Genomic DNA, 13,849 nt, shown 5'->3' with positions numbered 1-13,849 from the left:
TAGCCCTGTGAGCCATTCGGCTCTTGAATCGGGTGCAACCGCAACAACAACAAAAAATAAACAAGAAAACATCTTAAAGTGAATATGTGACTAAGTGCAAACAGAAAATCCAAGAAAATACAGCAAAATATTGCAGAAAAAGCACCGTACACCAACGCTGTGTACAAAAATCCCAGTGGGATGCAAGTCAAACAACAACAACCACAAGACAACTTAGATTAAGGCCATCAGTCTTACTCCGTACTACAACAATCAAACATGGCCAAACCAAAAAACTTCTCGAAATCACCAAAATAAAGCCATAAAAGCAATGAAACAGTGATCATAGGAACTGTGACAGAAATGTTCACAATAAACGACATAAACAACGTACTACCAAAACCCTGCAGCCATTTCAATGCCAATCTCTTAACACCGGCGGCTAAAGCTATACCGGGCCTTCTGTTGTGGCTGCATGTGTGGCTCGCAAAAGTCTCTCGTTTTGCTATCACGGGATTTATCCTCTTCCCTCCCTCCCACCGGCACCTCCGACTAGCAACGGTTGGCTACGTACGGTGCATAAGAAGTTCAACATGCACGTACCATCCGTACAATTTTTGCGTAGAAAACGGGGTGACCGATTTAAGGGTTGTGTGTGTGACAGGATAAACAGCGCAGGGTTTGCTGGCCAAATGAACCGCTGCAAGTGAATGGGGCAAAAAGAGAGTGTGTGTGGTGTGGTGTGTGTGCGTGTGTGGTGTGTGTGTGGTGTGTGTGTGTAGTGTGCCCTGAAATGACCCTGTTGAGGCAGAAATCGCTGAACCATCACTCGAACATGTTTTGGCATTGGTCACCATGGTCACAATTATAGACGCTCTCCACCACCACCAGCAGCTGTGGCAAATTTAGACCCCTGTTGTTTACAGTGTACGTGTGTGTGTGTACGTGTGTGTGTGCGCATTAATAATGAACGAATAAAGGACCCATACTTCGATTCGAAATCGTGCGCCCGAGCCGAAGGGCTCACAGGGCTATACCTAATAAATTAACTTGAACGGAACGATGGGAAAACTAACAACTGCAAGAGTTCGCAACGTTCCACCACAGTTGATCTGCTACGAGCCTCTTCCCATCGCACCTCCGATTCAGCGCGGTTGGCTACGTACGGTGCGAAAGAAGTTCAACGTACATACGCCAACAACGCAGCCGTCCGGGAAGTCTGAAAACATGATGATGTGGTTGTAACAGACAACATCAGCAACATGTTTTGTTTAAATGTATGCATGTTGAAATTATTTCGCACCGTACGTAGCCAACCGTGCTAATCGGAGGTGCGGGGAAAAAAGCATTGTGTAGCACAATCAACCATTTACTTTTCTATTCAAAAATCACAAATGATTATACTCCACTGTATAGCATCACTATCACATTAGCACTCAAGCCACAATTACCTGAACACCCACGCCACTCCAGTAGCCCATTTGTTATTAAACTGCATCACTTTGCGACGACATAAAGTGTCAGAGAATGTCCCTTTTGTGTTTGATTTTTTTGTCTCAAAATGTTCTGGTGTCTCTCCGTCGCCAGAAATGTGGCAAATTGCCAAGTAAATACATTTCAGCGCCATCACCAACGTCTTAATGTGGCCTAAACCATTACGAGACCTCCTTTGCCAGTAGCAAGATAGAGTAATAGGTTTTTACCATTTTATCCGGCACCAAAACTCACATCTTTATACAGGTGATCATGTTTGCAATAACCACAACACAATCAGTCAAAATGCAACCAAAAAGACGCCTTTTGGCGTCATCTGGTCCAACACCAGTGGAGACTAGGCTCTAAGAAAAGCCATCTTGGGTGTGGACCAATCAATTTCAAGGACAGTGCATATCATTATCAGAGTTGTCTCTTTTTGTTTGCATTTTGACTTCTTGTGTTGTGGTTATTGCAAACATGATCCCTTGTATAAAGGTGTCAGTTTTGGTGCCAGATAAAAGGGTAAACACCTATTACTGTGGCCTAAACCGTAACGCATGTACACGTATGGCCTGAACGGTCAATTCACTGCTAGATTATGGTTCTCCCAATCCATGCGGATCATGAGGGTTACTTGACCATACTTCACCATGCTGGTCAGCGCGGGTTGGTGAAAGCGAGGAGAGTAGACGACGTTCAGAAGCTGACGTTTATTTTCTGAGTGAAGCCCGTTAAGCTGCACAGCTCTTCAGGGCAGTACAATACAGGGACTCCTCTATGTACGAACATTCAACTTACGAATTTTCAGAGATACAAAGAAACCCGTCTGTATGTCCAGTTGCCTGTTTGGACCGAGAGTCGTGAGTTCAAGCACAGCGCAATATTTGGCGGTGGTGGCATCTACATCTGCAGAACATGAAGAACCAGTGATATCTACATCTACAGGAGATTATACAACTTTTAAAATCCATTTCCCGTGTTTAATGTACATGCCGTACAACATGTTTGGAATGGACAGGAGTAAAAATGTACTTACGAAAAAATCGACTGATGAACAGACCTCTGGAAACCAACTCGTTCGTAAGTAGAGGAGACCCTGTATAATTTGTTGCACCCTGCTGACAATCCAGTCCTCGGAATTCCACCCTACATTCATAATAAGCTTGTTACTAATAACTTTGAGAATAATTAGATTTTTTTTAACCCAGAAGTCAGAGGTCGCAAACGGGTTTTGATTCCGTACCCATACCCGTACTCGGCCGCACCAGGGTAGCAAACGGGTACCCGTACCCGGCCGGGTAGGGTACGGGTACCCGATACCCGGCCGGGTACGGGTAGCCGGGTATAGGGTACGGGTATCGGGTACCCGATTGCGACCTCTGGGATGAAGCCATGTTGCAGGCGCGGGTGGGTTGATTTTAGGAACTCGAATTGTGAGAAGAGACAAGACGTTTGGAAATGAGTGACAAACGGCGACTCACCAGTGACTCACGGCCTACCCGTACCCGTACACGGCCGCACCAGGGTCGTAAATGGGTACCCGTACCCGGCTGGGTACGGGTATCCAGGTATCGGATAGGGTACGGGTATCGGGTACCCGGTTGCGACCTCTGCCAGGAGTGCTCCTTCTTGCTTATCCAGAATATTATACATGAGACTCCTGTTTGGAGATTTTAATCTCCCAAGGGAAATATTAAAATTCCACCAACCTGAGGTTTCCGGGTGCCTCAGATGTCAGAGCACTGAGTCGGCACAGCTGAGATCCTGGGTTCGAATCCAGGCAGCCAGGTTCTCAAGTGGAGTGAGTTGATGGTCTCAGCCTGGTAACCGATGATTGCACACAAAAAAGCAGCACACTATATTTGGCTCTGCACTTAATTTACCATGATTCCACCTCTGAATGATTACTATCGGTGGCACGGCGGGTGGGAAAGTGATGGCCCCTAATGTGGGGAGCAGAAGTCACTTTAAGGGATCTCAGAGGTAACTCTGTGATATCCACTTCCGTAAGCCGTTCTCTATCAACGAGGGTTGCAACTGCTTTAAGAGAGATCCAAATCAATACTTGACCTCAGGACTCAACACCGTTAGCACCTCCGGTTATCAGGGTTGGCTACGTACGGTGCAAAAGGAGTTCAACATACATGCAGGATGGACGAGATAAGTTTTGAGAAAAAGACAAAAAATAATTCGACCAACCTACTTGCTGTTCTGACTATAGAAGCACATCATTGTCCACCTGCTTAATGGCTCATAAAAGTAATTTCTCCATCTCCGTTTTAGCCAAAAGCCTCGACTTTAAATCGCTGTGTTACGAGCATGTGCCTCCAAATCATTTTTACGCTATACAAAGCCAATTGTAGAGCACACTGTGCAGATAATAACATACCGTGTCATGCAGAAGGTCTGCATGTACAGCAGCAGCATTTCGCCTCGGTTAGATTTCTGAGAAAAGGCAACCGAGAGGGCTTGTGTCTTGGTGACGGTGGTTAAATATTCAGTGGAGTTACATTGTTGAAACCCAGATAGGGAACGGTGCAAAGTCTTATAATAAAGGTGACGAATAGCAACAATGCAAATCCTGATTGAAGGTGTGCCATACCGAACACAATACACAGTGTACTGTACCTGTATTTTTTTTACTTCCAGAGAACATTGTTTTTTGTCCAAGTAAAACATGCACAATTGCTCCAGAGCGACAGGATACCGATTCCAGCTGTCTACTTGCAAAATATAATGTACAACGTACAGTATTGGTTTTATTCATGAAACTATGCAGATACTTGGCAAGTTATTAATCTAGCACATGTGGCCGAAACGTCAATATTTTACCGGTACATCAACATATATTACTTGAATGTACACCTGTAGAGTATGTTGCTTCATTCATCATCTTGTCACCAAATACACTAAGCATTCACAATTCCAATTTGCATAATTTCACTTCATACACGACACACAGTTTGCATATAATACCGTAGTTATATACAAAAAAAAGCAACGAATACGTAATACATTTTAAAGATGACCCCAATTCAACCTTGAACTGGTGGAAAAAGTGTGGTCAGCAAACACCACTTAAGGCTCCAAAGATACACAAGGGAGGAGATCAACAACGTCGCCCGTCTCTCTCCCAGTACCGATGCTTTATACACTACACCAGGCACTCATTTCAGTTTGAGTCAACCTAGAGGAGACCAACTTACCAAATGCCACTGGTGTTGTTGCACGACTAGAATTTCTTGACATCGGCTGCCAAAACGAGATTGCAGCCTACTTGCACGAACCAAACCACCACTCCACAGCTCGCATTGCTCCCGTGCACTTTATATTATGTGCCTATGTTTCTCTCTCTCTCTATGTATCTCTGTGATATCTGTCTGCTTATATGTCTGTCTATATGTCTCTGGTTCTGTGTTGTATCTCTCTCTCAAATTTAGCATTCTCAGGAAGAACGTAATCAACCAGGCAGGGTGTTGACTGTTATGTTATCCGACTCTCTGTTGTATTACATTACATTTCTCAGTATACTAGATTTGTGTTTCTATTTCATTTATACCTGATGATTGCTTATGTTGCAATCGAAACGTCGTATGCTAGTATTTAATTTATTATTTTATCTTTATACTTGACTTTACCGAAATAACCAAAGAGTAATTCCTGCAGTCACGAAAGCTCCAAATTAAGTTTGATTAAATATACACGTTTAGATGCCGAGCGTTCATTTTATATTCCAAAGTATCACTTCACCAGAGGCCGGCGGTGTATTGGAGCGAAGCAATGGGGAAGTCAACAAAATGAGAAGAATAGGAAACAAATGACAGATGTTTGATGTACACCGAAGCCTTAGGAATCCTTGTATATGGTGTGAGCCCACGTGTGTGACACACGCGGTGAGCTCGAGTTTGTGCGGGGCTTGAGAGGCTTTTCAATGAGCTCCGACAGCCGATTGCTTTAATTGGGGCTTCTCAGCCACCTTTGCATGCAGGGGGGTGGGGGTGGTGAGCCGACATTGATTGAATATTGCTTCCAAGCTGTCGGGTCACAATGTTCAGCAGAGAATAAAAAGTCCTTTCTTTCAAAAAGTATCCTGTAGACGAGACACTAAACGATTTTTTATTTTGCCAGGTAAGACCCACTGAGATAAATTGCTCTTTTTTTGTGCAGAAGCGACCTGGCCACAAGTGATAGCGCAACTAAGTGGCTTGTCATCGTGTGGAAATTTATAGCAGCCAAATTACTCTATACGCATGTTTCTAAATGTGGACAGAAAACCGGAGGTTCCGGAGAAAAATCCACATGACCAAGGAGAGACACATGCAAACTGCAAATATACAGGCATCAGGGTCTGGAATTGAACCCACGACCTCCTGTATGCTAGGCGAGTTCGTTAACATCTCGTCACCGTGGCGACACCCATGCACGTTGTATTGTTTGCATAGACAATTCAATACTGTACACCGATTATTTAATTCTGTTTCGTATGGAGTCCAAACCCTTGTTACGAAACAGAATTAGGCAGGCAGCATAGACCTTGGAGCAGAGTACATTACAACAGCGGATGTTGACAACGTTGACCCGACCGGCCTATGACAGCCTTGACATGCGTGGCAGTCTCCTGTCCAGCTGCGTGTCTTCTGAGATCAGTCGAGAGCGGTTTTCTACGACGATTTGGTTAACAGCATTCAGTAATACAGTACCACATTCAATATTAGCATGGGGCCATGGCGCACAATGGCGTACCCCTTGTAACTATATCACGGAGACTTTGTCATCCAGCGATTAGCAGCGGCTGCACTTTGTTAATTGCTCGTATTCACAACTGCGCAGCACGTGGAATTGGGGCCATAGGCTCCCAAGGAAATTGGACGATTCACCACTTGGCAAAGCAGTTGCCTTAATCCCTTAGTTCAGACAAATTCTGTCCGTGAGTTCCTATTTAAGGCCAACAGGGCACGTGACGGCATGAGGTGCTTTGAATCCAGCCAGTAAAACCACGGAACGAGTTGCATCTGCCCACCTTTAAACGAGGTCACGCTACACGGCCACACGGTGGCAACTACGCTTTATCGACAGTATTGCTCATAAACATGTACGGCATATACTTATACAATTTACTGCATTTTTAGATTTCACTTCCGTATGCAGGTATATGGAAAATATCATTAGACAGCGGTGGATGAATCCCCTTGCTATATGATCAACATCATCATAAAAACTAAAAAGCTATGTTTTATTTGACCAGGTAAAGCCCACTGAGCCATGTAGCTATTTTTCAGAAGCGACCTGGCCACAAATAATAGTTCAACTAAGTGGTCTATCACGTGGAAATGTATCGCAGCCAAACACTCTAAACACGCGTTGATTCTAAATGTGGAGGGGAAAACTGGAGAACCCGGAGAAAAATCAACGCGACCACAGGAAGAACATGAAAACTCCAAATACACAGGCATCGGAGTCGGGATCGAACCCACGACCTTCCTGCGTACCAGGCGAGGGAGTTAACATCTCGCCACCACGGCATCATAAGTCGAGTCGGACCGCTGTGTCCAGCCGGGCTATATGACCTCGGCACTGAAGGCCGGGGTGGAGTTCCGAGCTTGCGTGAATTTGTCGCACCCATTGCAGAGGAAGAGCTCTGAGGTTAGAAAAATATTATATTATAATCATCTTTACAGTCGCATTAACCTGCGGACGGGCTAAACGGTCTGTTGTTGACTCGCAGCAGCAGCAGCAGCCAAAGCCACGGTCTGGATGGCCTCAGCAATTGCTCTAAAGCCCCGCACAAAACACCCATCGTGTCTGGTGGTGCAGCGTAGGTCAAAGGACATCGCGTCGAGCATGCGCAGAATTAATCCGTTGCAGGCAGTAAATAACAGGCGCGCCTCCGGCAGCTGCCGCATTTAATTTACACGGCACACCTGACCGGAAAGTCTGGGCCTCGCTGCACGCACAAACTACAACGACGACAACAACAACAACAAAACAAGAGCGAGGCCATATCCACCGCACTCCCTCCGTGCGCGCGAGCTCCGACAATAAACAATGAGCGCAGGCTGGGATGGCCGGTGAAGCATTTAGCCGGAGAGTATTATTATTATTGTCATACGCTGGTGATGCGGGTTGTAATCAACAGCCTGTTATTCACTCCCCACGAGCCCTCCTGGACCATAGCGCAAACTGTGACATGCATAAAAGTGAACGTTAACCGGACTGCTTTGCTAAACGCCAGCTGTCAATGATCACCGACGCAATGAAATAAATTCGTAGAAACGTGGTCGGCGACGTGGCCCAGCGGTACCGCGTTCGCCGCTTATTGCAGAGGTTCACGGTTGGAATCCAACGGCCGCCCTGATTAATACTGCGGATGCATTAATAGTGGAAATTCTACGCTGCAGTCTGCTTCAGAGTGGATGATAAAGATCCCGTGATGTCCATTCGCAAGAGTGCTTACATTGTGTGCCGGCATCATGGTCCGCATTTTGATCAAAAACTTACCCACTAATGACCGGACTGGAATACACGTAGAAATCATCGCCCACCCCTCCAGCAAAAACTTGGTGGGACCCTCCGGAAAAACAGTCGTGGGACTCCTGGGTGAGGCTTTCCTGGGTAAAAATGTGTCGCAAGAAATCATAAATAATCAGCCATGTATGTACGTTGAACTTCTCTCGCAACAGTACTAATCAGAGGTGCGAGTTTGTGTATTAGCCATATGGGTCCCATTGTGTGTCTGTATGTGTTTTATTGTGCGAAGGCAGAAACCTATTGGTGCTGCTGCATGTAGTCACGCAACGTGAGAGTCCATCGTAATCATTGTGTGCAAAATATAGTTTTGAACAAAATTATTCTAACTCAATATGCAGTTATGAATGTGTTGCCTCCGAAACGTCGTGATTTTTATTTTATTTTACTTTTATTAATTTTTTATTTTTATTTTTTACCTACGTGACTTTACCGAAAAAACCTAAGAATATGAATCCTTGCAGTCACGAAAGCTTCAAATCTAGAAGTTATGAAGGTTATACACATAAGTGATTGACAAAGATTAAACATGAGGATGTTTTCTCCGTAAAAATGTGGATGGAAACAAAGAATTTACATTCCAGACAGAAATATATAGTGAGCAATTCTGCTGCGGAGGTGTTCGCGGTTGCACTGTGGGGCACTATTCTGTTTTAGACATTGTGTTGTTTGCCACAATGTATCGATTTTAACTTCTTTCGCACCGTAGATAGCCAATGTCCGATAAGCACGGTTGACTACCTAACATACATGCATACAACGGTGCTAATCGGAGGTGTCGGACAATGTCCATACAAGCTCCCAGCATGTGGAGCGAAATGTCAGACAATGCCCAACAACTCCAAGTACAACCGAAAAACACATCAAAGGGCTCAAGTCAGACTGATTTCCCAGTGGAAACACATATAGAGACAGTATGATCACGTTCAATATTCCCAGCAGCTGCAATATCGAAAGGTTCCTGTGGGATTTGCTCCGAATAAGATTTGTTTACGTTTTGAAAATAAGTAACGCATGTGCTGAAATATTTTGTACAAATAATAATGTAGAACTCAAGTTTAATTTATTTAAAGGTGGCTCAGAGGTTAGACGGCTGATGTGGCACCACTGAGGTCCTGGCAACCACCCATAACAAAAGCAGGTTATCAAGCGTAATAAGTTGGTGGGTTCAGCCCAGTCACCAATGACGTGCACAGAAAAAAACTTCATAAGAAATATGGTTGCACATTTAATTGAGCCGAATTGGATTGTCCTGCACTGAACATTTAAACGTACGTAAAACCTTGGATTGCGAGCATAATTCGTTCCGGAAACGTGTTTGTAATCCAAAACACTCGTATATCAGTTGTGATCACGTGACGCTCGGCAGACGAAGCGTATACACGTACTACTCGTATTGCAAGACATCGCTCGTTTATCAAATTAATATTTATTTTAAAACATTTCTCGTCTTGCAAAACACTCGCAGACCAAGTTACTCGCAATCCAAGGTTTTACTGTATTCGCAATAATTATAAACTTTCCCGCAATTTGCAACCCCGGTCAGGAAATCGTGGTGCCTCAAAATCAGTTCTCGTGATGTCGAAGCAGTCGGAACACGAATGTCAGTTCAAATTTAGATTTTTGGACTGTTTTACGGGAGGACCGATGTGTTACGCTGCAACGGTCTACCGCCAATACGTCCATGACACACTGCAGCTGGGCAGGTGGGAGAGCGCTGGTACCGAATGTGGATAAGAAGTCACTTGAAGATATTTAATTATAAGTTCTGTGATGTCTTCTTCCCAGGACTGTTTTCTAACATGAGGTGACGCACTGCTCGGTATGTATGTTGAACTTCTTTTGCACCGTATGTAGCCAACCGTGCTAATCGGAGGTGCCGGGGAAGGACAAGAAACTCAGTACAAAACGCAGTTCTAAAGAAATTAGTTTTCAATCTAGATGTAAAAGTGCATAGCTCCAGTATCTTCCAAATATCGGAAGGAAGAGGAATTCTGAATTCAATTTCTAGTCTCCTGACCCGATGCGGATAGCGCATTCTAGATAAAATTGATTTAAAATGTAAAATACATGATAAGCTAAGCTTTGGTCAGCTTCTTCACGGCACATAGAAGTCAGAGGAGTTGTGTGCTAGGAAGGGCCATTGTCTGAAACATCATCGTTTTATACTTTATCTTTTCAAGAAAACGTTATTGACGAATGTGGAGTTGATTTCTCATTGTGATTGTCAACCACTGCCAACGCAGTGTCACCAAATAATTTGGATAAAATTGGGAAATAAGACACAAATTAATAATATAATTTATTCATCCAGAAAATAATGAACGTCTGGATATTTTCTCAGCAGGGCCCTGCATTTTCATGTTGGGCCCACTCCTTTTTTAAGTTTTGTACATGTGGCAAGAAACCAGAGCATTAAATTACGTATTTAAATATTCCATTACTTCCATGAGACAACAGTGGGACATAAACTGTCAATTCACCCCTCTGCTACGTTGCGAGTCATAGTACTTATTGTAAAGTCATAAATCTATGGTACAGAACCACTGTGCATAACCAGATATTTACATTAAAAGCATCATGCTAATGTTCGCATACATAATTCAGTGTCTTTAGAACAAGCTCAATATGTTTACTACCTGCAGTAATGTCCTATATGTTGACAACACAACACATTATAGCCACTGTACCACAAGTAGTGTAACCCTATGGCTACATTTCCCTACCAAGTACTTAAACCCCATAACGTTCTAGTGAATGTGAAAATGTAAAACCGGGCAGTCCTGCAATTGCGTCCTCCAGCCACTGCTGGCAGAAGGGCCTCCACTGAACGGTGCTCTAAAGAGGCCCTCTCGATGGTACTTGGCCTACTCTTCCAATGCTGGCCAGACGTCTTAGAAGAGGTGATAGAACACACTCTTTTCTCCACGAAAGGCGACCTGCCTAGTAACTGCGGTGTATCCAATCATACTCTGGGGTCGACAGAGCCGGGCAGATTAAACAAATATCTGGAGATCGAACCGGCGACCTCCGGATAGCAACTCCGGTGTCTTGCTGACCATGACACCGAAGCAGCTCCCCGAACAATTACCGATGGGGCAATCATTGACCCTCAATTTGATTTCGCTTCAGCGCCGCACAATGATCGCCGCTCATTGCATGAAATCAGCTGACTCGGCATACGCACGTCAATTATGAATCGGCATGGGTTAATTACGTCTTCCAGGCTGGCGAGCGAAGTGAAACTGAGCAGAGCCCCGTCTCCAGATCGAGGGACACGTTACCATGTAACACACCCTATGGGCAAGCGCACTGCCAACGGAATGGCAGACGAGGAGTGGAACGCGTCCAGAGAGGGGACATGCTGCGTGGAGACGGAGCGGTGAAAGCAACTCAGAGTGCGGGCGCCAGGTGGATCATTATTGCATCGCGATGTGGCGGCGACGGTGGGATTTATCCAGCAGTGGATTGACCATGGCTGATGATTGATGATCATAATATTGCACTGTGCTACACAAGCACGTGTACAATTACGCGTTTGCATGTTGTTGGGTTTTTTGTTTGTTTGTTACTGACAACAATGCACAGAACTCGTAATAACAATGCCTCCCCCCTCTGCGTAGACACGCAGATGGGCACGGTTGGAGAGCGTCACCACTTGGAAAGTGTTGCGGATAAAAGGGGACGACTTGCACACACAGACACACGCGCACACACACACAGACACACGCGCACACACACACGCACAGACACACACACACAGACACACGCGCACACAGATACAGACACACGCGCACACACACAGACACACGCACACACACACAGACACACGCGAACGACAGACACACGCACACAGACAGACACACGTTCACACAGACACACGCACACAGACACGCACACACAGGCACACGCACACAGACACACGCGCACACACACACAGACACACGCGCACACAGACAGACACACGCACACACAGACACACGCGCACACACACACAGACACACGCGCACACAGACAGACACACGCACACACAGACACACGCACACAGACACGCGCACACACAGACACACGCGCGCGCACACACAGACACACGCGGACACACGCGGACACACACGCACGCACACACACACGCGCACACACACACAGACACATGCACACACACACACACGCACACAGACACGCGCACACACACGCACACACAGACACACGCGCACACACAGACACACGCACAGACACACACACACACAGACACACGCGCACACAGATACAGACACACGCGCACACACACAGACACACGCGCACACAGACACATGCACACACACACACAGAGACACACACAGACAGACACGCACACACACACACAGACACAGGCACACACACACACAGACACACGCGCACACAGACAGACACACGTACACACAGACACACACCCACAGACACACGCACATAGTCACACGCGCACACACACACAGACACACGCGCACACAGACACGCGCACACACAGACACACACACAGACAGACAGACACACACAGGTACACACACACAGACACACGCGCACACAGACACGCGCACACAGACACACACACAGACAGACACACACAGGTACACACACGCGCACACAGACACGCGCACACGCACACACACAGGTACACACACACACACAGGTACACACACACGACACGCGCGTGCCCACACGGAGACCCACGGCTTGTCCGGCGGCCGCTGTTCTAACCCAACGAGCGGGGGGTGGGGGGGGGGGGTTTGGGGGGCTCACCAGGGTTGTGACTTTGTGATTATTCCAAGATGTGGTCAAATCCACAGTTCACTGCATTCTCTCGGCAATCGTCCAAGACTCTACAGTAGCGCGCGCCCGTGTGTGTGTGTGTGTGTCCGCACGCACGTCCTGCGAATGAGCGGCACGCTGCACCAAAGCGCCTTCTTCATCCCCGACGCTGGTAGCGGCATCCCATCCACCCCGCACCCCCCCCAGCACGATGGGAGGCACGGACGCGCTTTGGCAAGCGACCACCAACCACCCCGCTGCACGCATTGACACTCGGCACACACAACTACACACCTCTCTCTCTCTCTATCACACACAGTGTGTGCGTGAGCGAATGTTACATTGACTGGCTACAGTGTGGCCGGCCTTGTCCTTGCCGCACTTACTCAGGGGCCACACGACAACAGCGGAACGACCACCACCACCACTCCGAACTGGTCGTGTGCATATTTGCAGCGAGACCGCTGCGTCTTGGCACGGCGGCGTTACGATGTGCGCACGCGTGGCTTGTCACCGCTGCGTCTGCGCGTGTGGCTATTGAACGTGAAGGAAGGTGTTCATTCCTTCCCTCGATGTGTTGGTTCTAAGGCAACACATGTGCCTACTACTAACACAACAATGCGTTCGTTCTTACCTCTGGATGGCTGCTGCTGCTGCTGCACCACCACCAGCAGCCCCCCTTGAATGGTCCGGGCTGTTCCCTGCCCCGCGCGCTCCGTCACCACGAGCGCTGTGCATGCGAGTGACACACTCGCATGCCATGCAGCATTGTTCTTATCAACGGTGTGTGTCAGTGCGTGTGTGTGTGTCGGTGCGTGTGCGGGGGGCAGGGCTTGGCTGTTGTGCTGGCTGGCTGGCAGGAGAGAGATTTTCGCCCGTGTGGTGGATAGGGGTAAGGGGAGAGAGAGAGGGAGAGAGAAATTGCTCTGGGTTGTTGAGTCCCGCTGATGTAACCAGCCCGCACTCCCCATTGGCTGTTGTATTTAGCTGGCAGGCAAGGCGAGCTCCTGGAATAAGGGGGTTTGGTGCTATTTGACTTTGATAAGATAGAGTGTTGTGATGCTGTTGTGATGTCCGAGTGTGG

General features: G+C 46.8%; 1 protein-coding gene across 3 annotated transcripts in view; it reads right to left on the bottom strand.

The window, feature by feature from the left end:
* LOC133345633 (rho-related BTB domain-containing protein 2-like) overlaps positions 1-13,575 on the bottom strand; it is an 88,378-nt gene extending 74,803 nt beyond the window's left edge. For 2 of the 3 annotated variants that reach the window (XR_009755460.1, XM_061556567.1), the window contains exon 1: positions 13,400-13,575. Coding sequence is in view for 1 of the 3 variants with exons in the window: in XM_061556567.1 (XP_061412551.1) it covers positions 13,400-13,527 (128 nt within the window). In the remaining 2 variants the exon portion in view is untranslated. Of the gene's footprint in view, positions 1-3,164; positions 3,276-13,399 lie in introns of all 3 variants that reach the window. The other variant, XM_061556568.1, reaches the window with a different exon arrangement.
* Between the last annotated feature and the right edge of the window lie 274 nt (positions 13,576-13,849).

Source organism: Lethenteron reissneri, chromosome 22, assembly GCF_015708825.2.
Source record: "Lethenteron reissneri isolate LAM-NWPU_2019-01 chromosome 22, ASM1570882v1, whole genome shotgun sequence".
NCBI classification, from domain to species: domain Eukaryota; kingdom Metazoa; phylum Chordata; class Hyperoartia; order Petromyzontiformes; family Petromyzontidae; genus Lethenteron; species Lethenteron reissneri.
This window is presented reverse-complemented; position numbering and strand designations above follow the sequence as displayed.